This window comes from Diadema antillarum, unplaced genomic scaffold, assembly GCF_040938485.1.
Source record: "Diadema antillarum isolate AM-2024a unplaced genomic scaffold, OU_Dant_1.0 seq00001400_RagTag, whole genome shotgun sequence".
NCBI classification, from domain to species: Eukaryota; Metazoa; Echinodermata; class Echinoidea; order Diadematoida; family Diadematidae; genus Diadema; species Diadema antillarum.
Genome location: NW_027272155.1, coordinates 238,258 through 261,783, shown reverse-complemented (window position 1 = coordinate 261,783; position 23,526 = coordinate 238,258). Strand labels below are relative to the sequence as shown.

Sequence of the window (23,526 nt, the reverse complement as noted above, 5' to 3'; positions counted from 1 at the left end):
ATAACAGCTTATACAGTATTACCGGGGTATTTCACCGATGAGAAAGGCACCAACAAACCACAGTGGTATTTGTTACGGTACCAAGTGAATTATTTTGGTATCTATTACCAGAGTATGTCACTGATGAGAATGGTGCCAACAAACCACAGTGGTGTTTGATGTATCAAGTGAACTATTGCCATATTTATTACAGGGGTATTTCACCGATGAGAATGGTACCGAAAAACCACAGTGGTATTTAGTATGGTACCAGGTGAATTATTGTGGTACTATTACTGGGGTATTTCACTGAAGAGAACAGTAGCAACAAACCACAGTGGTGTTTATTACCACAGTAACTCAAATGTGAATGCTCCGATTGCCATATGTGCATGTACCTTATCTGCATTTTAGATTGATAATACTTCCTCCCCAGGGTTCAGAAATAGGATCTTCAACTTTTTTTTTGTTCTTTATTTTTGAGGCAGCATGAATCTCTCCTAGCATAGCATGAGTCCCCCCCCCCCCCCCCATTCTTCCCTTGTTCTCAAAGCACAGATTCAAACACACAAGAATTCACATTATTTGTATCGTTTGCTGCAAAAAGCACCTGCGTACAAGTGCGAGGTACGTGTGCTCATGCATAATAGAAGAATCTCATCCGTTTGAGGTAGTTAACACCCATCCATCGTCCCAGAAATCCGACAGGAGGGATTGTTTGGCGTTCTTCCTGTTTGTTTTGGCTCTCTTTATGCTTGTTGCTCTTATAATGGGAAATCAATTTGAATAGGTGCGATTTGTGACTTTTTGTGTGTGTGTGTTTTGAGTTTGTGTTGTTGTGGTGGACGCAAATTGGAAATGATCTTCTGAATGATGTGTGTTTTCTATGCTATGTATTCTCTACCTTAGATAGCTCCTATTGTTAAATCTCACCAGATATGACATTTGTATCAATGTACCATATATACTAATGGATAGCACCTCTTCTCCCCCCTTTCCTCCCCTTGATGATTCTGCCCCTGTCCCCCTCCCCCTCTCCCAAAAAGAAAAAAAAATAAAGTAAGAAAAAATGATAAGTCATACAATAATGTCGCCTAATGTCAGTGCAATTCTTGAGTTTCCACATTTTAGTAGCATTTGTCAAATTTTTTTATAAGTATGACAATTTTTTTTTTGCATTTGTAAATCTTTAATGAGTGTATGAAGCATCGTAAGTAGGTCTTAATCATGAGAAAATGCTATTTCTGAGGACATGGCACAGCCTTATAAATGATCTGTCTACTGGCATACATCCCAAAGTCCCAAGAACTTACTTCTGTAAATGTAGATACAAGAGAGAGAGAGAGAGAGGAAAAAGAAAACATATTATATTTGACCGTGTGGATACCCTAACAGTGATGAGTCGTCATTGTGAGATATAAAACTCTTGGGTGGATTTAACCATCCATGCATCATGAATGATGGCTGCCACCTTTAAGTAGTGTACCTGTCTCTCTTTCATCATGCACGCCAACCGAAGAAGGGTCATACCCACTCCCTTCCTCCACCAATCCAATTATTCAGATGACACCAAGCTGCCTAATCCTGTGGATGTTTTCAATTTGTTATTGGCCTCGGATTACCGGCCCGAGAGAAGTTGACTCATTAATCCCGACTTGGCGGGACAATTTCGCTTCGTGAGTGATGCGTCCCGACGCTCGCGCCCTTCCACAGACAGATTTCACTCGACTTCCCAAATATGCAAGTGCCATCTTTTATTTTCTCTGCTGCTTTTTGTTTCAGCCGGGCAAATTTTGGCAATTGATGAGAGCCATTTTGTGGCCAAATTTCGCTACGTAATCACCCGTCAACTGTGCTCGTGATGACATAAGTGAGATGGCATTTCAGTGAGCCTGGTTTTCCTTCTAGAGATCGCTATAATGAAGGCACAAACACATCCATCTAAGCTAGGCAAATTTCTTGCGAGGAGCCATTAAGTTCATTTCACTGAATGCATGGGAGGAGATGATTGATATCATGACTATATGTTTCATCATTTTCTTTTCTTTTGTTTTTGACATGGATCTGTTGCCTAATGCCTTACTCAGATGATAGAAGGTGAAAGGGGAGGAAGAGGCATGGTGGTCATGCATGCATGGAGAAGGCAACTTTGCATACAGAGCATCCAACATTGCATGCGTGAAGAACAAAAAAAAAAGAAAGGAAAAGATGCAGGAATCGCAGCTGCTGCTGCTGCTTGCAGAATAGCCGAGAATGATTAAAATGGCTATCTCTGTCTTATAGAAATGTCACCCAGGGGACAGCGAAGTCCTTCAAGCGCATCGCCAAGATGCTGCTAAGAGAGCGAGAGAGAGAGGGAGAGTACCAGTACTTCCCTCTTTTTTTTCTTCTTCTTCTGGAGCTCAACATGCATGCAAATAGATTTATCATGTCCGTTGTCTATTAATCAAGGGGAAAGAGATGAATACTGAGGAGCCGCAACATCAATCAACATTCTTCATTTTCATCTCTCCAAACCTGCGCCCACGGGGGCTTCTCTGTGCGGCTTTGGTTGTACGAGCGAGACTTGGCATTTCCAAAGTCGAGGGAATTCTACTAGATTTCTACCCCCGAGCTGCATTTGTAATTGTTTTACCATCAGGGCCAGCGGCGGGGAGAGGGATTCGTCCTTCCTGCGAAGTTCGTTCGTTCGAGCAGTCACAGCAAACACATTGTAATCCGCGGAGTCTTTGGCCCCTTGGGCCGGCGGAAATGAACACGCTCAACGTGTATTGACATGGTATTTTGGAGTCAGCGTGTTTCACAGCCGAGGGCCAGTGATAAGGCTTATTAGGGTCAATGGTGGGATGATTACTCCTGGTGTGGTGTGTGAGGTGGATCGAGTGTATAACTGGTGGAGTCAATCCTCCCATGCCAGCACATCTGCTTTCTTCAGATTTCACACATACATGTATATTTCATTTGATCTATGTGAATATCGCATATGCCAAATTCTTAAAGGACAAGTTCACCTTCATAAACATAAGGATTGAGAGAATGCAACAATGTTAGTAGAACACATCAGTGAAAGTTTGAGGAAAATTGGACAATCGATGCAAAAGTTATGAATTTTTAAAATTTTTGTGTTGGAACCGCTGGATGAGGAGACTACTACAGCTTGTGAGTCATATGCGTACAACAGTATAAAGAAAATATAAAGAAAATTCAACATATTTTCACTTTTTTCACATAATGAAAGAGCACTTGACTTGACTCTTTCTAAAGGCAGGGGGAATAATATTACCCATAACATTTGTCGGTAACGAGTCGGGGGAATGTGAACTTTTTTCATAAGATGAAATTTTGTGAAATTCTCTTTATATTTTCCTTATATTGTTGTACGCATGTGACATCTAAGTTATTCACACACTGCAGTAGTCTTCTCATCCAGCAGTTACTGCACAAAAACTTCAAAAATTCATAACTTTTGAACGGATTGTCCGATTTTCCTCAAACTTTCAATGATGTGTTCTACTAATATTGCTACATTCTCTCAATCCTTATGTTTATGAAGGTGAACTTGTCCTTTAAATGGGCACTTTGAGAACTGAATTTATATGGGTGATTCCCCCTCCCCCTATAGGGCATATCATGAGTGAGATGAGAAGTCATTCCAAATTGAGGTGTGCTGATTACAAGGGAACATCTGGCTCTGAATTTTTGTGATGATGTAATGAAGGGGATTGGGTACAGTTAGAAGTTGAACAGCAATCCTCAAATTTCCCTGAAGTTTCTAATGTGTGATGACCAGGAAATGAGACACCTCTGTGCAAGAAACCTCTTTTGTAGTGGTCCTAGTACATGCAAATAAAGTGTAGTATGCATGCTTTGTTCACGAAAGTTGCCCTAACAACCACAAAGCTTGCTGGAGGCGTACCCTACCTAGAGACAACTAATGAACGCTACATGAATTCCTGCCTGAGACACTTAATTGGAGGGAGCAGGTGATTAAGATAGGGCATTACTAGCTAATAGGGAAGGAAACATCTATGACTTGTAATACATTGCAGACACAGTCTATAATAGCTGACTGGGGCATCCTCTTTCAGATGATGTCAATTGGGGTCTATGGCAATTACCCCGTGGGCAATTGCCCTTGACTCTTCCCCTGACCCTAACCCTAATCCTAATCCTGAACATAATCTAAACCCTAACCCAAACTCTAACCCTAAACCTAACCGTAACCCTAACCCTAACCCTAATCTTTATTCTAAACTTACCACTAACCAGTATTTAGCTGGGGGGGGGGGGGGGGGGGGGGGGGGGGTAATTGCCCTGATACGGTCAACTGAGATGTTGTTCCTAGAATTATAATTTATTCCTTTGACAATGTTCTTACATTTGGAACTTGTAATGCTGATGATAGCATGAATTGGTTGTTTGGAACTGAATTAATGAAATCTCCATTAATGACCTAGTGCATTGTTGCCAATTTAAATTGAATGATAACACATCTTATCAATGTAATTTGTCATTTTGGGTGAGAGCATCTAGAGGGAGCATTATTAACTTGGAATCCATCTACACTCTTTAGAGGTTGTCCTAAATCACTGTAGGGCTGCTGGGGCAGTTTATGAGAATATTGATTATTAATGTGCTATATCAGCCAGCCATATGGTGGCATCAAAAGGAAGACAGCCACAGAAAAGAATACAGCCAAATGTTCATTTACAGCATTATAGTCTGTGGTGATTGCATTAACAGTGAATGAAGTTTGATGAGAAAATTTAGCAGGCTAGGATATTCAAGAGCATTTGCTAGATTAGATAGTGTGGAGGCTATGATATCCTTTATAAGTTATAATTGGTGTGCATACAGTCAATGAGGAAGGCATCCGTGCAGCCATACACATTACCTTTGATAAATGCTGCTGTAGCTGTAAGCAGCAGATTCCCTCTAACCCCCCCATTCTCCCCTCCCCTTCTAACCCCCCACCCCCCATCCTTCCACCTCCTCCTCACCCTCTCTGTTCACCCACGTGCCCCATCAATTCACCAACCATCCAACAGTCTTTGCCATTAACCGAGCACGGAAATATCTCCACATCCGATACTGCCTGCACGCCACTTCACATTTCCATATGTCTTAAATGTTGTTTCCACATGGGGATTTGCATATACTGTGTAGGTAGCCACCGAAGCAGAACAATCACAACGACAACAACAAATAAAGGCGACAACACAGATGCACAAATGAATGGGGGAAAAAAATATTGATGTATGCGTATCGGAGTGCGGGAGTCAATATCAGTGTCTACTGTGCTGTTTGTGATTTGTGATGTTCAGGACGCAGACAAGGACATCTGTCTAATTATCAGATGCCGCTTGGAATATGCTCAGCATAGGATATATGTTCTACGTTTCCCTAGGACGCTCGCCCCTGATACCCCCCACCCCCCCCCCCCAAGGTCTTTGTATTAACACATTTGGAACAAGTGCATACATTCCATGCATTCCACTGTCTATCTGCAATGACTGTAGATATCATTTTAATGATATCATGGTTTTGGAAGGTGTCCCTATTTTTGTGGAGCTTTAAGTACTCTATTGATAATCAATTAAACTTTCATGATGCATGACTTATGAAGATTTGTGTAGAATTTCACTTTTTTGAAAACCAGACAATATACAAAATCCTAATCAACAACAATGAAAACATCACTGAAGTAGTATGTAGTGGTGTCAGAGCAAGTTTTAAATAGTCAACTGTGCATTTTGTGATAAGTATTTAAACCCGGGTACATACATTGTATTCATAATAATATTTAGAGGGTGTTAGAAAACAGATTATAGTGGTTCATATCAAAGTGCTGTCATTGTTGGGATTCTCACTGACACAAATTAGCGAGATACAAATCTTGTGACTTTTGCCTGTTTGATCACTAAAATCCCCCACTAAACAGCGTGATCAGCATCGCGATTTAAATCCCAAGATATCATGCAAATATATATTAGAATTAGCATGATAATTAAATCATGCAAATGTTTTGGAATTATCATGATGATTTGAGAAATAGCGTGATACATGTAGTTTGCATCGCAGCATGTGTGTGAGCACTGGAGAAAAGAATTCTGAGATTTTTTTTTTTGTCCTGTCATTTGAAACATGCATGATTGAACAGTGCATCAACACAATGGCAAGGGCTACTATTTCGGTAGAGTTTGGGCATGGGCAGTTTTGTTGACAAATTAGTGCAATTGCAGTTAGTAGGATAGTTCTGTTCATCTGAACTGGTGCAAAAAAAAAAAAAATCTGAAGATTTGGATCGCGATCGTTATCCTACTATTGTATCTGAGTAAATGCGGCTTATATTATTACAACTTGAGATTTACCTAGGAGAAAGGAGGCTTCATAGTCACATTGTGCTCAGAACATATCTATACTAGGATTTTCATAAACACAAAAATAGATTTTGTTATAGAAAAACGAAAAAATGTCATTCCTCGCTGCTAGATGCTGACATTCTCGCAGAGATTTGACACTGTGCAGAATGCTGTTGACTAAAACAGTTCATGAAATTTACTTCTCTGATTGATAGGGTCTGCAAAGATAAATTGGCTATTTCCTTTTCAGAGCGTAATTATGAAATTGATTTGATAAGGGGGGCCTCCGCGAGTTATTGACAGAGTTTGCAGCGGGCCTATTAGGATTGCACTTACTGCAGGGAGCGTGTGTGCTGCCGTAAATTTCAAGACTAATTTCTTCTGCCAGTGTGGTTAAAGACACTGCGATATGTGGCTGACCTATGCAGAAGGTCATGTTGTCCGGCATTGCTTTGATGCATGTAGAAATGGATTGCACTGAAAAAAGATTTATCTTTGTCGAGCAATTTGAAAGGAAAAAATGTCTAATTCAGTACAAGAGTATGTAGAATAATTTGCTCTTTGAACTCTTCCCCCCCCCCCTAACTACCCATAATTAACCCGTTCCATGCTGAATTCCGAAATGCCCAAAGACTTTAACACACAGGCCACCAAGTTCCCGTACGGAACGGACAAAGATTAGCTGTATATTACATGTTAATACAGTATTTGGTGCCACTTTTTTTTTTTGTCTCCAAACATAAGTTATTTTTATTGAGTAATGAAATAAACTAATTTGTATGCAAGGAAATGAAAATTCTTGATCAGCAGAGTTTGGTTAATCAAACTTCCTGACAGGGAAAATATACACTGAGGGCTGAGCTGAATGTAGTATGCATACATTACAGTGTACTTTTTAACAATAATTTAGTATTATTAATGGAAGAAGGCAATCATGATTACACACAATCAAATAATTCAGAGTGAGCAGCGTTAAGAATACTTTGTCGGCAATTGTAGACGTGTTCTTATCTGTTATTTATAGAGCCATCACAGTGGAACACTGACATCCAGTTTCCTGACACGCTCCACTAGAACTGAATGAATTTAGATGAAAAATAAATTGGACTAAAAGTAAAACAGGAGGGGAGTGGGAAAAGAAAGAAAATGTTTACCGAACCGACTTGTAAAGAGAGCATGTCGGTGCATTTTGATCTCCATTTCTCTCTCTCTCTCTATCTCTCTGTTCTGACTTCAAGAGTGAAAAAGCTTGTGATAAGAGTCAAGTCCCCTTTTCCTTTATTGCCATGGCAGCGATTTTTTTTTTGTTTTAATCCAGGGCGAAGGAGTGAAAATGTGCTTGCACGGATGCATGCATGCGGGATATGTGAGGAAGGATGGATATCTGGCGTCCCCTTTCAGAGGCCGACATTAATTGGGGGGGGGGGGGGGGGGGAGAGAAATGGAAGACCAAGTCTGATGTCTGTAGTTTCACAGGCAGATGTCTCCTTGAGTCGCCTAATCATCGCAGTTATTAGAAATGGGTCAGCAGCTTTTTTAAATTGTGCCGCCACTTGTCCCAGACACTCAAAACTCTTATGAAGGAAAAAAAAAGGAAGATAGAAAAAGGGAAAAGGCGGCATTGACATCGTAAAAGGGGAACAGCCTCTTCTTCTTTTCCGTTTTCTTGTCTTCGTCTTTTTTTTTTCCCAAGGAGGTCTTATTTGATAACTGCATAATATGATTTCATCGAGTAGGGAGCCGTGTCGTTATTGAAAATGGATGATAGAAGTGGAGGGATGATCCTGATGAGGTAAAAAAAGTTGAGAACCCTGTCTGTTTATCAATTTGAAGCATGCGTGCTTATTTTTGTTGAGCTTGAGTGTGGATAAAGCGGGAGCACCCCGTCTCGTCCAAACATTCGCCACCCTTCCTGTCTACCACTGCTGACGAGATGCATGGAAGTGGGACGACGCAAGTGAAGCAATGATTCTAAGACATTTGTACCACTAATGCTGGCGTACAGAAGAAAGTCTGTTGCCTCTTTGCGAAGCTGACACCTGATACCTCTTGGCGCTGGCACATTTCGTATTTCGTAGCGTCAGATCATCATATTCAATCAAGTGTGAATTCATCCAGCTGAAGAAAAATTATATTATTAGATGATTATTTCAGTAGCCATCATTGCAGAAGTTCTTTCTCTATTTTCTGAAATTGTTGTCTCCCTCATTCAAGAGTTGTGATTTGAGGGGATGGGGGGGGGGGGGGGGAGGGAGAGGGGATGAGATACAGAAAATCAATTTGTTGGTAGAATTTTTTTTTCATCTCCGTAGTAGTGGGATTTATGCTGACACAAATTAGAGGAATACAACTCGAGATTTTTCCCTGTGTTGACATAAAAATCTCACTGAATAGGGCAATCAGCCTTGCGATTAAAATCTCGAGAAATCTTGAGATTATTTCAGAATTATTGTCATAATTTGAGTACTGTATACGCTATAATTTTCGCGTACATAAATTTTTGCGAATTGCCGCTGTCACACATTTTCGCGAGTGGTTAAATTCGCGATTGGGGGACCAGAGAAAATATGAAGTGGCAAAGAAAGTGTGAATTTTCAACTTACTAGCAAATAAGAATGATACTAGTTATACACTGCATGAAAAAAAACTTACCAAACTCTGCGAACTAGTAAGTTAGAAATCAACATTTTGAAGTGGTTAAGTCCATCGCGCTAGATTTCTGATGAGTGGTCCCCTTGCGATAATGGATTGGCTCTCTGCAGTATTCGTAAGTAGACGTGAACGTGCTTAGCCAGCATGGTCTGTTCGGTAAGCCGTGATGTTCGTATCATCAAGGCAAGGGATTCATTTTGGAAGGTAATATTTTCACATGTTGTTAATTTCACGAATAGCTCCCGACTAGCGAAATTCGCGAAAATAAAACCCCCGCGAAATATATAGCGTATACAGTAATAGCACCTAGAGAGAAAATTTGAGAAATTTTGAATTGAATTGAATTGAATTGAATTGAATTGAATTGAATTGAATTGAATTGAATTGAATTGAATTGAATTGAATTGAATTGAATAGTGCAATAATTTTAGCGTGTGAATGTAAGTGCTGGAGCAAAAAATCATGAGATTTTTTTATCCCTTCATTAAAAATACCCATGATTATTAGGCATCACATGAACACAGGGGCAAGGGTCACCATTACCGTAGATTTCGGGCATGCTGACTTTGGTTGACAAATTTTTCGGCAATTAGCAAGATATTTTTGTCTGTCTGTTTGGGTACAAAACTTCTCGGTAATTGGATCACTATCATTATCCCGCTATTTTGTCTGTGTGAAGGGACACGTGTATGCATGAATTATCGAATCATATGTGATGGAAGCACATACATTCTGTGTATCTTTGTAAGCTGCTGTCGGTGGGCTGCGAATGAAAGACAAAAAACAAAAACAAAAGCTAGATGCTATGCCAGCCAGAAGATGGGTGTGGGGGTGGGGGGGGGGGAGAGTGTACTTAACCTTTGAGGTATCACTGTCATTGAGATGGGATGATATCAAGGTTTTGGAATTGTGACATCTGTCAGTAATGGACCCTGACCAGATTGACTGGTATGCTGAGCACGCTGTGCCCTTGCTGTCTGTCACTGGAGTGAGCATTGAAGGCGGGCCATTTTGAGGGAGGGGGTTATAATTACGAGGGCCCCATCTGTATTTGAAACTACAAATTTGTGATGACTTTTGCTGTTGTCTCCGTCATCAAAGACAGTCATGCTTAGAACTTAGATTAAACCCCCATCTCATGGAAATTGCAGAGTTCTGTAGCGCCCTTTGTCATACCAGGGAGGTGAAGCACCACTTCCCTTGTCATACTGAAAGGCTAACCCAGTGCCCCTTTACCTAATTACATGGCTACCTCAGTGCCCTGCACCAAAATGCAAGGCTACCTCACTGCCCCATACCAAAAGATGAGATCACCTCAGTGGGAGGGGATGTGTGTTTGTGTGTGTGTGTGTGTGTGTGTGTGTGGGGGGGGGGGTTATTTGTTAACGTAACGATTGTGTAGTGTCAGGTTGAGGGTTCAACCCCAATTCAAACACGAAATTAATCTTACTCCCAGTGAGAAATAACATGATTTGAATATTTTTTAGGTCGTATTTCCTCACATAGATTGTATAGTAGTCATATTACATGCAGCGTAGAAATGTGACCTCTTTGGTTCTTGTATAAAATGGGAGTGATAGAAAATTTAAAGTCTTGCTTGAACATTTCATTTTTCCCCCTTTTTTCTTAAAGAATTTGACAAGCATCTGTGCTTTAGACGAACAAAGAATGTACAGAATCAAAAGATAATCCTAAGAGTGGGCCTATGTTAAGGGGTTCAGTATTGATCAGACTTGATGTCTGAATAACTTATTGGAAATTTTTCTTCATTTTCTTTTTTTGTCCGTCTCTCTTCCCTTCCCATATTTGTAGAGGTTTGTGTTTGTTTGCTTGGGGCCTGTTTTCATTTTTCATATTTTGTAGGGTAGGAGGGTCAGCCTCTCGCTGGGTTTATATGATGGAAGGATTGGGGTTTGTGTATGGGAAGAGGACTTATTGTCCCCCCCCCCCTCCAATCCATCCATCCATCCTCCGCATATATGGATGAGATTCATTCCCCGGATGACAAGAGGGTAATGCAGAAGAGAAACAATGCCCAGGAGTCAGCTATTGAACCGGGAGTCATCCGTTTCACTGTCTGTCTCGCTGAGGTGGAGGGAAGATGGATCCGGAGGAGACTAAGGCACGCGTCGGAGCTGGTTTGTGGAGCAGATACCACGAAAAACATGCAGGTGCACGCAAAGCCCCAACTCCCCCAGCAAAATGGAGCAGTCGCGTCTGACAATAACATCGCAGCATAGAAAAAAAAAAGAAAGAAGGAAAAAGTAGGAAATTATGCCATCAAAGAAAAATGTTCTTGTATGAATAATTTACATCGAGGTAATGTACCACAGTTATACCCAGTGCTGTGGATTTAACACCACAAAATTCACAGGAGAAACTGGATGTGACATGAAGAACCTGAAGTGGAGCACCTAGCTACAGAGATGCTGAGTGGATTTGACATTAACATTGGCTGAATGAAAACATCCAAAATAATGCCATCGAGAAAATTTGTTCCCTTATGAATAATGCATTGAGCATGTACTAAGTTACCCGCTGCATTTGGGTCTTACCTGATGAAATGAGGAAATTGATGCGACATGAAGTACCAGTATACAAAGTGAAACACGTCGCTACGGATGTAGAGTGAAAAACAGGTTGAGGCGGCTCAGACTGTCTTGTTGTAGGGATAAACATGAAAAAACATGAAAATACATGAGGAAATATCAACACAGATGTGTCTTCTCGCAAAGTTCAAAGAAATAAAACATGACATATGTTTTCACCATGAGATGACACTCAGTTGATTACAATCAGATGCACACTTTGATATTTGCCAAAGTGAGTTTTTAATCCCATACTTGGGAAGGGGAAAAAAGAGAGAAGTGGCTTTGATATGAAGGGTGCTCAGTGTACTGTGTACTGTGATATGTGATTGGTTGACTGGACATTGACCGGACACAGCCGACTAACTCTCTGTCCAAGCATTTCTTTTGATGTGACCGCACCTCGATGTTCGGAATGATGAAATGAATTATGCATGAGATATGAATTCATACATATTCATAAATTATACAACATATATATATTTTATGTAAATATGTCGAATCTCATTAGTAGGTCCAGCTGAGGCACACTGCTGGTTATTGTTCAGAACCCTCAGCCCCAAAAAGGAATATGCACATAAAGGGTTGAAGAATTGGTCCACTGGGTAATCGAGCTTCGGTCTGCCTGAACCGCTTTGAAGTCTCCGTGCCCGAGCGATTGAGGCATTGGCATTCCCTGCCAAAGACCAGGGTTAGATTCCCGGTGGACACCAATTTCTCAACTCTTGCTCTTTTTCCAAAAGACAGGAGGAACATTAAGAGGAATGATAATTTCAAGCTATGCACCATCTTCTCCTTGGTCATATTTCACTTATAAATATATACTAGGACTAATTTCATACAGGTTGGTATTTAAAAGTGGAAGGATATACAGTGTAGTGTATAAGCCAGTTTGTAGTTCCACTTTTTGCATGGGCAGAAAAAGATCATTCAAGGTAACGGGCACGTTAGTTTTGAATTCACTCAGACAAGCATTTGTCATATAGTGATTTTTTATGTAATTCTTATAAATGGTGTTTGTCAGCACATCCACATGACAGCAAGCCTGGTATTTAGAATAGTAAAATTAATAGAAAAAGTTTATTAATAGAAAAAATGCACTAAATGCAAAACAATAAACCAGTTCGTAATTAGCTCATGTGCACATTGGTGCAAATGACCTTTCGTTTTTCTCAATTCGTTAGGCACTTCCCTTGTTCAAAGTGGCATAAGGCATAAGCTTGCCCTGGCGTAACAATTCATGGAATTCATGTTCAAACAAAGAATGAACTTGCGTTTAGATCAGGTGATCAAAATACTCCATCAGTTGACAATTTAGCAGGCATCCATTTCATTGTTTTCGTTCGTTTCAGCCTATTTCCTTTTATATTGCAAAATACCATTCTTGCTGTCAGGTGGATGTGCTGGTAAGTACCATTTAGATGAGGATCACATGAATAATCGGGTCTAGGGCAATTACTCCCTTGGCAATTACCCTGGACCCTTCCCTTGGCCCTAATTCTAATACTAATCCTGGACCTAATCCTACTCCTAACCCAAACTCCTACCCCTAAACCTAACCCTAACCCTAATCTTTACTCTAACCTTACTACTAACCGGTATTTAGGGGGGGGGGGGGGGGGGTAATTGCCCTCTGGGGTAATTGCCCAGATATGGAATAATCATCACATCACAGATGCTTATCTCAGTGAATTTACAAACCAAAATGCCTGTTGGTACAAATGACCTTTTTCTGCTCGTGTGCAAAGTGGAATATACCAACTGGTCTATTATGAAATGGATGCTTCCCGTAGTGAATACTGACAGGCAATTCTGGTCACCTGGTCCGTACAAGTTCATTCTTTGTTTGAGCATGAATTCTACAAATTGTTACGTCGGGCAAGGTTATGCATTATGTCGCATTTACAAAGAGTGACGTGCCTAAACTGACTGAGAAAAAGAAAAGAAATGTAATTTTTCCAAATTGACACTCGAGCTAGTGATGAACTGGTTTATTGATACTCTGCATTTGCTACAAAAAAGTCACAGGTTGCAGGTTTAGGAATTGTCTGGATGATGATATCTTCAATTCTCATATTTGTCGTTGCAGGTGCATCTGATGAGCAGCGCATCTGGGAGGGTGTACGAGACTGTTTCCCTCGGTTCCTCCCCCGTCCTCTCAAGCATGTACAACGATCGGGATGCCGCCATCTTGGTGGCCACAGAACAACAGGTGAGCTGGAATCCAAGGCTGTTGCATTGCGATTGTGTGTGGAATACCGCTCACATTATGAAGGGAAAGTGTTGATAAAGTCGTAATTTGACTGGGGCATTGTACAGTATACATCATTAGATTATCCAAAGATTATTTCCCAAATACTTTTGCATGTTGATATCAGATTTTGAAATTTTAGAGATTTTTAACAGACTAGTTGAGATGTGTAACATAAATGTGCTGTATTTATGTAGCAAGGAGATTAAAAGCCCAGTATTTTTTTTTTTTTAAACCCGTGGAGGACGAGTCCCGAGTATACTCGGGTAGGTGTCTATGGGAAATGTGTGTTGTAGCAAAATCAGTCCATCCTCAGCGGGTCAAAGGAGATCGGGGGGGGGGGGGGGGGGGGGGGGGGTGACATCAGTGAGGAAAATTAACACCTCTTGATTGTCTCAATACTCATGTGTGAGTTTGATCTAGACTTGGCATTGAATTAGCCAAAGGATAATGGGAACCCCAGATGTTCAAGTGGATATTATTGCCTGCTATTTCCAACAGTTTTCCTATTCAAAGCCCAACATAGCTGGAGCAGAATGTCTAAATTTCTTGATGGATGAAGGGGGAAAAAAAAGTTACAAATGGCAGGTCCTGGAGTGGTACCACCTTCGCTTCATTTTTCCTGGGGGTCAGTTCCTTAACCTGTTGAGGAAGAGTCCTGAGAATACTCGACAAGCGTCTGTGGGAAATGCGTGTTGTAGCAAAATCAAACCATCCTCAACGGGTTAATGGTAGAAACTTTGCTCTGGAATTGAAAAGGAAACACTGGAGAAAAGTCACACCCTTGATATTCTTAAAATGCATGTTTCATGTTCACCCCAATGCAACAGATCATCTTTATAATAGGAAAGTCTATGGTTGTAGAAAAAAAAATGGCATTGCCCTAGATCCAACATTGGGTTGCAGAGGAGTCTGATCGACCTTATGTGGTCTTCTTTCTTCCCCAATTACCATGGAAACAGAGGAATGCCTCGAGCACTTACAAAAGGATGAGGAAATGCAAGTGATAGCTCCAGTTCTCATCTCCAAACTGGGGGCATTCGTTCCAGAAAAATCGCAAGTGCTTGACTAACAGAGAATCGGAGGGCGCGCAAATTAGGGCATCTTCCGCTTTTCGACTGGACGTGCGCCACCGCTCCCTTTAAGCGTCGCGCCATAATTGAGAGTGGCGTAACCACTCTCGTCTGCGAGACAGGGCCCTGTCCAATATAGAGGGTCCACTTTGCTGGTATTTACACAAATGGTGAATGTCTATCATGAGAATGTCAGGAAGATTGATTTCCTGTCAGAATGGGATGTGCAAAGCTTCTCCGTGTCGCTGCCGCTTGGGTTGCATAGAATATTGCATCTTTCAGCCTCGTGCAAACATGAGTCCCTCTACACCGGTAGGTATTCCGTTGGATGTCTCTCCCCCCCCCCCCCCCCCCCCCCCCCCAAAAAAAAAAAAAAAAAAAAAGAAGGATGGAAAAAAAGTATTGCGGGGAAATAGTGCAATCCATCTGGGTATCGTCTCAGAGTTTTCGCTGTTTGCCTACAAACATTGACACCTTGTGGGACGCCCTCGTGTCGTTCGATTGGCGAATTGTGTACCACTGCCCAGCTTGTGTTTGAAATGAAAGCACAAGCAAATCGAGAAGCCAACCAATAGCTGGCAGTGACATGAATATCCGTTGTGGCGTGGCAGATGACAAAATGCGGTGGGCAAAAGGAAGACACAACCACTAAGAAATCAGGGCAAACTTTGAAGGAATGCTGAACCGTTATTTTGTTTTGTTCACTTTTCAGAAAGAAAAGAAAAGAAACCCCTCAAATCATGCCATCTTCACATGCAACATGATAAACAGAAGAAATTCTGTCTTCTCACACGACATCTTTTCCCCGCGTCTTTTCTGTTCATATCTCTTGCATTCATTTAAAAACAATACATACTTGTTAGTGATAAGATATTGCTAGAAACGAAATGATGCTCCCCCAATCAATACCCAGTACTGGTATTGTAAGCAGAATTCTTGAAAAAAAAGGTATATTGCCATCGGTATAGAACAAGACAAAAACCAGGCACAACCTACATTGCCTTTGCAGTGCTGGTATACTTGCAGCAGAAGGATTTTTGCCAAGGCGATGTTTTGTCACAGTTTTTTGCTAGTGTCAAGAGTGTGACATTTACCCAAAGCGATCTTGAAATTTCCCATTAGACTTGACACAAAAACAATTAACAGAGCTACAGATTGATGACTTTCCTAACAGTCTCTTTTTGAGTTCAGTCCTGTCATTATGAAAGTTTACCTGTGCACAATATTTGTTCTTTCTGTAGGCACGGTCAGACTGGCAAAAGATTGAGAAGTTTCAGATTGCGACATTTCAGTTTCTAGTGGTCACACTGGCGAAAGATCGAGAAGTTTGGTGGGGGTGGGGGTGGGGGTGGGGGAAATGTCCCTAGTTGGAGTAAAGCTTCACAGGAACTTTGCGAGCACACTGGCAAAACTTTGAGATCTTTAAGATTGCAATTCTACACTTCTTGATCTTTTGCCAGTCTGATCACACCTACAGTGGTAATGGGTTAATGGATGTAGTTGTCAGTCGAACCCTTTGCATCTTTTGACCATTTGGCCCGTATCTTTTTCCTTGAGAAAAAAGACAAATGAACAAAGGAGAATCACGGGTCCATTCAGGTTTTTGTCAGGGTGATTTGACATTTTGAATGTATTCAAACTGGCTTTTAAGCTCTTATATTGTGAAGCTGTTAACCATGATGAAAGGACTTTTCTATTCATCTTTTGTATTTCCTAAGTAATTCAAAGTCAGTATGTTAGCAACTACTAATCTTTTCGTAAATCTGCAATTCAATTTTTGAAGAGAGATTGAAATGAAATAAATCAATGACATGGCATAACGTAATAACTTTGCAATGCTGATTTTTACCTTGGAAGGGTATGGAGTCCTTTATTACTGACTGAATACATATTTTTTTTGAAGGTGATATTTTTATGTTAACAATTCAATAGGAATGTTAATTGCTGATGTCATCATGACCTCATCAAAGTTACATATTTATGCTGTTGTGATGGCTAACACGTTTCATAGAAAACATACAAATATAAAATTACATTGCTCTCTTGTTGCATGTTTGATTTCAAAAATATGAATAAATGCACTTGATTAAAGTCAATTTGAGAATAGTATAGATGTGGATTGTAGTACTTACCCACTTTTTGAAGTACCATTGAACCAACTCTGGTTTTGCCAGTGGAAAAGAGGGGGGGGGGGATGGTGAAAAGAGATTTAATCAAGTGATATGCACATTAAAGTAGATGCAGAAAGTCGTATGTAGTTGGACACAACTATCAGGAATAATGAAGCCTTCTACTGAGACTTACACGTACATGCATAGTTGAGCAATGTTGTAGTGTCATGTATGTCATACACAAATGTATTTTATGCTGTATGGTTTGTGCAAGACATCCATGCGAAAAAAAAATTTCTCATTTGTGATGCAGTGAACCACTTGCCCACACAAATCATATGTATCGATGTCAATTATTCAGTGCTACGCAGGCGCAGGATATTTTCCCGAATAAGTTTACGGAGTGATGAGATTAGCCGAGTATGGGTACATGAAGTGTAATATTCCGAAGATATGCTGTGCAGCCTCAGTTTCAGGCTGTGCGTCAATGTAACCGATTTAAATCATCTCCCTCTTGTTGAAAATGATGTGCTCAATCATATCTCAGAGTGAGAAACACTGCATCTTGATAAATGATATCTGGGAATTCTGAAATTCCTTCAAGTGCATCCTCAGCAGAGATAGTTCACTATGTGAACGGGGGCAGATCCAGGAATTCCGTAAAGGGGGGGGGGGTGCCTTTACAAAATCAACTTTGTTTTCTTTTGTTTTAACAAAAAAATGAAGAGGGGAGGGGGTGCCTGGTGCGCTCCCCCTGGATCTGCCACTGGTGAGTTCTATTTTGGATCTACATCTGCATGCTTTCTTGTTTGATATATTTTTCCCATTTACAACAGTCCTTGTACATGCTCTTATCTTTCAAACTTGAGGTGTTTCATGGTTTTTACGTTCATCATTTGAAACTTAACTTTTAGGTTCTTAACTTTTAAGTTCATCATTTGAAAGTTAAGTTGCCATTTTTATTTTCCTGCAACTGAGTACTAGTTGTTGTTGTTGTTGTTTTTTTAAATTAGTGCTGCTATGGTTACCTGTATAGTTTACAAGAACTTGTTGCAATGACCATAGACCAAAACCTTTTAATCCTCAAAATTGTAAAACCAGGTAAATATGTAATTGATCTGATTTTATCATTTATAAATGTCATGACATGCTGTGGAGTAGAAATCATACTAATGGCAATAATTGCAAATATTTAAATGTTTCGAAGTGCAGGGGAAGAAGAAAAGGAAGAAGAAACTGAATGACATGTAATTAGTGAAGAATATTACATACATCAGTAAGTATCAGTATATAGCCAGGTGGTATAATTAGGCCAATTATGCTCAACAGATTGACTGGGGGGGGGGGGGGATCAATTATGGGAAAATGTGGGTTTTCTGCAGTGACTTATTAAAGGACAAGTTCACCTTCATAAACATAAGGATTGAGAGAATGCAACAATATTAGTAGAACACATCAGTGAAAGTTTGAGGAAAATTGGACAATCGATGCAAAAGTTATGAATTTTTAAAATTTTTGTTTTGGAACCGCTGGATGAGGAGACTACTACAGCTTGTGAGTCATATGCGTACAACAGTATAAAGAAAATATAAAGAAAATTCAACATATTTTCACTTTTTTCGCATAATAAAAGAGCACCTGACTTGCCTCTTTCTAAAGGCAGGGGTAATAATATTACCCATAACATTTGTCGGTAACGAGTCGAGGGAATGTGTACTTTTTTCATAAGATGAAATTTTGTGAAATTCTCTTTATATTTTCCTTATATTGTTGTACGCATGTGACATCTAAGTTTTTCACACACTGCAGTAGTCTTCTCAACCAGCGGTTACTGTACAAAAACTTCAAAAATTCATAACTTTTGAACGGATTGTCCGATTTTCCTCAAACTTTCAATGATGTGTTCTACTAATATTGCTACATTCTCTCAATCCTTATGTTTATGAAGGTGAACTTGTCCTTTAATGATTCTTCTGATGGGGCTTCTCATACTATACGTGGGGAGATGCTTCCATAACTTTACTGTGCAATAACTGCGAATGAGTGTTAATTTGCTCTAGTGTGTCTTGTTGTGCGGTCCAGGCTGCAGTTGGAAATAAATGGATTTCTATATAATCAGTGTAAATAATGATAATAATAATAATAATAATAATAATAATAATAATAATAATAATAATAATAATAATAATAATAATAATAATAATAATAATAATAACAATAATAACAATAATAATAATACTAATGATAATGATAATAACAATGATGATGATAATAATGATAATACTAATGATAATGATAATAATAATAATAATGACAATGATAATGATAATGATAATAACTACAATAATCAATAATGGTGATCATGATGATGATAATAATAATAATAGTAATAATAGTGATAATAATAATAATAGTAAATGAAATTTGAATACAAAGAAAAAATTGCAAGCAAGAAAGAATAATAATAGTAATAATAATAATAATTATAATGATAATAATGATGATTGCATTTATATGGCACTTTATACTGGTGTTTGTAAGTGCAAAGAATTGTTGGATATTCCAGTGTGTGGTTGATGTTGGATGAAACTTAATAGCAGTATCTCTGTCAACAATCATTTGCTACTCGAGAAATCAGGATGAGCAAAAAGGCAAGAGAGCTCATCGACTTTATCATGAAAATTCTACCGTCCTGCGGAGCAAAACAAGTACGAAAGCATCCTAAATCAGTAAATTACGCCGAGATCCGCTCTGTCAGCAGAATTCAAATGAAAACTGATGACGCGTCCAGAGAGATTAGGACGTTTGAGCATTTATATCTGTCTTCAGTCCACAGTGTCTTTGCTGGGGGTGAAAGGTTGGGGGAAAATCTCCACCCCCCTCTTTCTCAATTTGGTGAACTATCCTCAGGCCATACACATCTGCAAAGATGCATTTATTTGCTAAGATGCTTTTTGGTGACTGAGCATCCATTTAGAAACTCTCGCAGCGATGCAGTTCAATTACCAAAGTGTGAAAAAAGTCTTCCAACAACAACAACAACAACAAAATGTGTGGAAAGGGAACTCTGTTTTACAATCAGTTTGTCGGAGTACATTTCAAATGAATAGTGAAATCCTTGCTTGTTAGGGATATATGATGCATACCGCCAGTAAGGCATCTTATATTTGCATGTCGAAAGCCCTTTGGGTGGAAGTAAGATTTCTTGTAGGCTTATGGACTTGTCCAGTTATAATCTAACCACACCCCACTTGTTCAGTTTGTAGTAGCATACAAAAAGTAACTAAAAATGCAACCACAGGTGTGTAATGGAAATACATAAAGTATAGCTGCTTCGAAAGGCTCATGCCCCAGTTCCTCTTTAAGATCATTGCATAACTGCATTCTCCTGTGAAATTACGTATTGGAGACACTCGGGAATTGTGTTTTTCTCATGATTTACTGCTGTCGAATGTTAAATCTTTGTGGAAATCCGATTTGTGCAGTATGGTTATTGCAGCTCTGTTAGAATCCAGAAGCGTGTCTGGTGCATATTAGATTTTCTGTTTGTTTTGTCTTTGCTTGATCTGGAGGGAGTTGCCTTATAATTTCTATGTAGAAAGATAAATTTGTTGTAAAGCTCCTGAATATGAGTTTTTATCTTCTTTCTCAATGGCCGAATATGCTGCGGCATTCTAATCTGTTCCTGCTGGACTCTGGAGTTCCCATAGACATTGTAGGTGATCAACACAGGCTTCTAGAGCCAGTGGTTTAAGCTGTTATCATGATTGTATGGAGCGTGTCGTGCAACTGAATTTTTCATGCCATGTCGTGCCATCCTGTGAAGTTTCTCGGATTTGGCCATCGATCACTCACAGACCTCTCTTGCTCAACTGGTCTGACGAAAAAGATGGTTTCCCCGAGCTAACGGCCCATCGTTAGGTGACCGTGAGGTGCCGATCTCTCCCTAGACAACCATGAAATTATTTTCCTTACTTTTTTTCTCCCATATTTCCCCCCTTTTTTTTGCACGTTTGGTGACTTGATGGATTATTATCTCTGCCAGCTAGCCTGTTCCGGTGTGACTAACAGAGGAAGAATGGAGGTTGTTGTCATTTATTGAATTCTGCATTATTTTAATGAGAAAGACCTTTGAGCCTTTCCCGATCACAAGACAGGTAATCATTGGTAGTGCAAATTGTTGTTCTGCGATGAAAGAATTCTTCTGTTCCACTGCACAGTAACACAAAAGGCCTTATTGTACACCTATTGTATGCTTCCCTGTTGGTGGTGATTTGAGTGCATGAGACTTTCACAAAGAGAGGCTGTTGTTTGTTATCTATGCAAATTTTATGCACACTCTAGTGAGTGGGATACTTCTTACAGGCATTAACTATGGCTAGGTTTCCCCGAGGCCTGTATATCCCTAAGCAAAAAGTGGCCTATTCGGAGAGTGCATTTTGCCAAGAGAAGTGGAAACTGCTGGCTTGAATGTTCCCGTGTAAGCTGTGAAACGTGCATCAAGACTTGCAACAGATTTCAAACCTTGCTTTCATTAGTCCTGTAAGATGTTATCCGGGGTTACGGATGATTACCTTGAAATTTTTCATATTCGATTTTTTTCTGAAGGAGAAACTGCGTCACCTGTAGGGAGGGATGATGCGTAAGTTCATCCAGAGGTGATTTTTCTTTCAATGTATGCACAAAGTTGCCTGTCTTTTTTTACGTACTGTAAAAATGGAAATTTCTACACATTTCGCATGATCAGAAACTAGCACAAAAATAAAAGCGCAAAAATAATTTTGCTTGATATCTCTTTCACTACTTAATATCTTCTTTCTATAGAATTAAAAATGCCTGAAATTCATCTTACCTGACTGAACGCAAAGGAAAAAAACTACTCGCGCAAAGATATCCACTTTTACAGTATATTTAGAAAGCGTTACCAATTCAGTAAACAGCTGTGCTCTCTGGAAACAGATTTTGTCCTACTCAGTGCTGTTGTCCATTTCTTTGGTGCTCTCTTAACCCATTGAGGACGGACTGATTTTGCTACAAGACGCATTTTCCATAGACACTTGCCCGAGTATATGTGGGACTCGTCCTCAACGGGTTTTAAAAAAGCCTTCTCTCTGTTATCGTTGGCACTATCATTCTTTGTTGTTAGTATTGTTAGCAGCAATTTGATAATTTTCATCATTACCACTGTATTCTTAATATAAGAACAATTTAGTTCTTTGTGTAGATTAATGTTAAAAATTGGATTCTTCACATTGTCTTAATCCTTCCTGCCAAATACTTCTTTCGAGCTATACTCACACTTCAAAAGCAAACTATTTGTATATTACACTCCACTGCTGTTGCAGTAGCTTCAACTTTTTAACTGTAGTCTGCTGGTGAACAGTTCATTGAAAGTTGTTGTACAATTCATAATGGCAAAAATGATTGGTTAAGTATCTTGTGGTGCAGTGTAGATGAATGCTGTTCTTGTCCTTCAATTTAAGCTTGGCCCCCAAATATTTAAAGCCAGATGATAAATTACAGTGTGGTTAAAGCAGCTTGAACTGGTCACTTATTTTGCAAATAACAGTCGAGGAGGTCTGCCACAGTAGATAAAAATTTGACAAAAAGTATTGTTATACAAAGTGTATGTGCAAATCTCAGGCAGTATGTGTGATTGTAAGTGTTTGTTTATGTCTGCTTTGGTGGTATTATTGCCCCTGCCGGTGAATAAAAGCCTTAATCATGACTCAATCAGAACAGCTAGCTCATAACCAGCAAGGTGAGATGCTAAATTGAACCAGACGGCTGTAATCGTCCATTATAGAGGCGACTGCCTGAGCAAAAGGTGACCGTCTGAGGGCACCTGTGTGTGTGTATGTGTGTGTGTGTGTCCGTGTTGTGATTTTTGCGGTTGGACAGTGCCCAAATGAGAGTTTAATGACCTTGGGATATTGAAGCCACCGCTGCGATCTTGACATTGCTCCCTCGAGGCACTGGAAAAGGGAGAGAAAAATTGGGTTCAGAGTGATGTCCATGGAGTGACTGACTGCCTGTGGTGTCGTGCAGTGTTATTGGCTGGAAACGGCGGGCCCTTTCAGCACCTGAGAATCTCCCCACCCCCCAGTTACTTGTTGTTTTCTGTTGCTTTTTCTTTCCTTTTGTTTTCGTTGTTAAAGCCCTTTGCTAGCAATTGATGATGAAAAAAAGAACCAGCTAAAGTGCTTCAAAATAGTTCTAATATGTGAGTTAAGGATAAAATAGATTTATTATGAAAATGTTAATCAGTACACTACAATCAATCTTATTGTATTGTTTAATCTACAAAATGTAAAGAAAAGTTTTTCAAAACTGTTTCTAGAATAAACTGTCACTATGATGGTTTATTGAGAAAATTAGTGATATCTCCTCATAAATATGTGCAGCTTTATTGCAAATTTTTTGATCGAAGGGAGTTTTGTAATACAACTGAACTATACATTATACATCATGTGATCATTTGAACAGTTTCTTTCAGTCACTGCACCCAGT

General features: G+C 39.7%; 1 protein-coding gene across 1 annotated transcript in view; it reads left to right on the top strand.

Moving 5' to 3' along the window:
- LOC139709025 (plexin-A4-like) overlaps positions 1 to 23,526 on the top strand; it is a gene marked incomplete at its 3' end in the record, with an annotated part of 124,354 nt that overhangs the window by 61,698 nt on the left and 39,130 nt on the right. Inside the window, exon 4 of the mRNA XM_071620993.1 lies at positions 13,671 to 13,793. Coding sequence (XP_071477094.1) covers positions 13,671 to 13,793 — 123 coding nt within the window. The remainder of the gene's footprint in view (positions 1 to 13,670; positions 13,794 to 23,526) is intronic.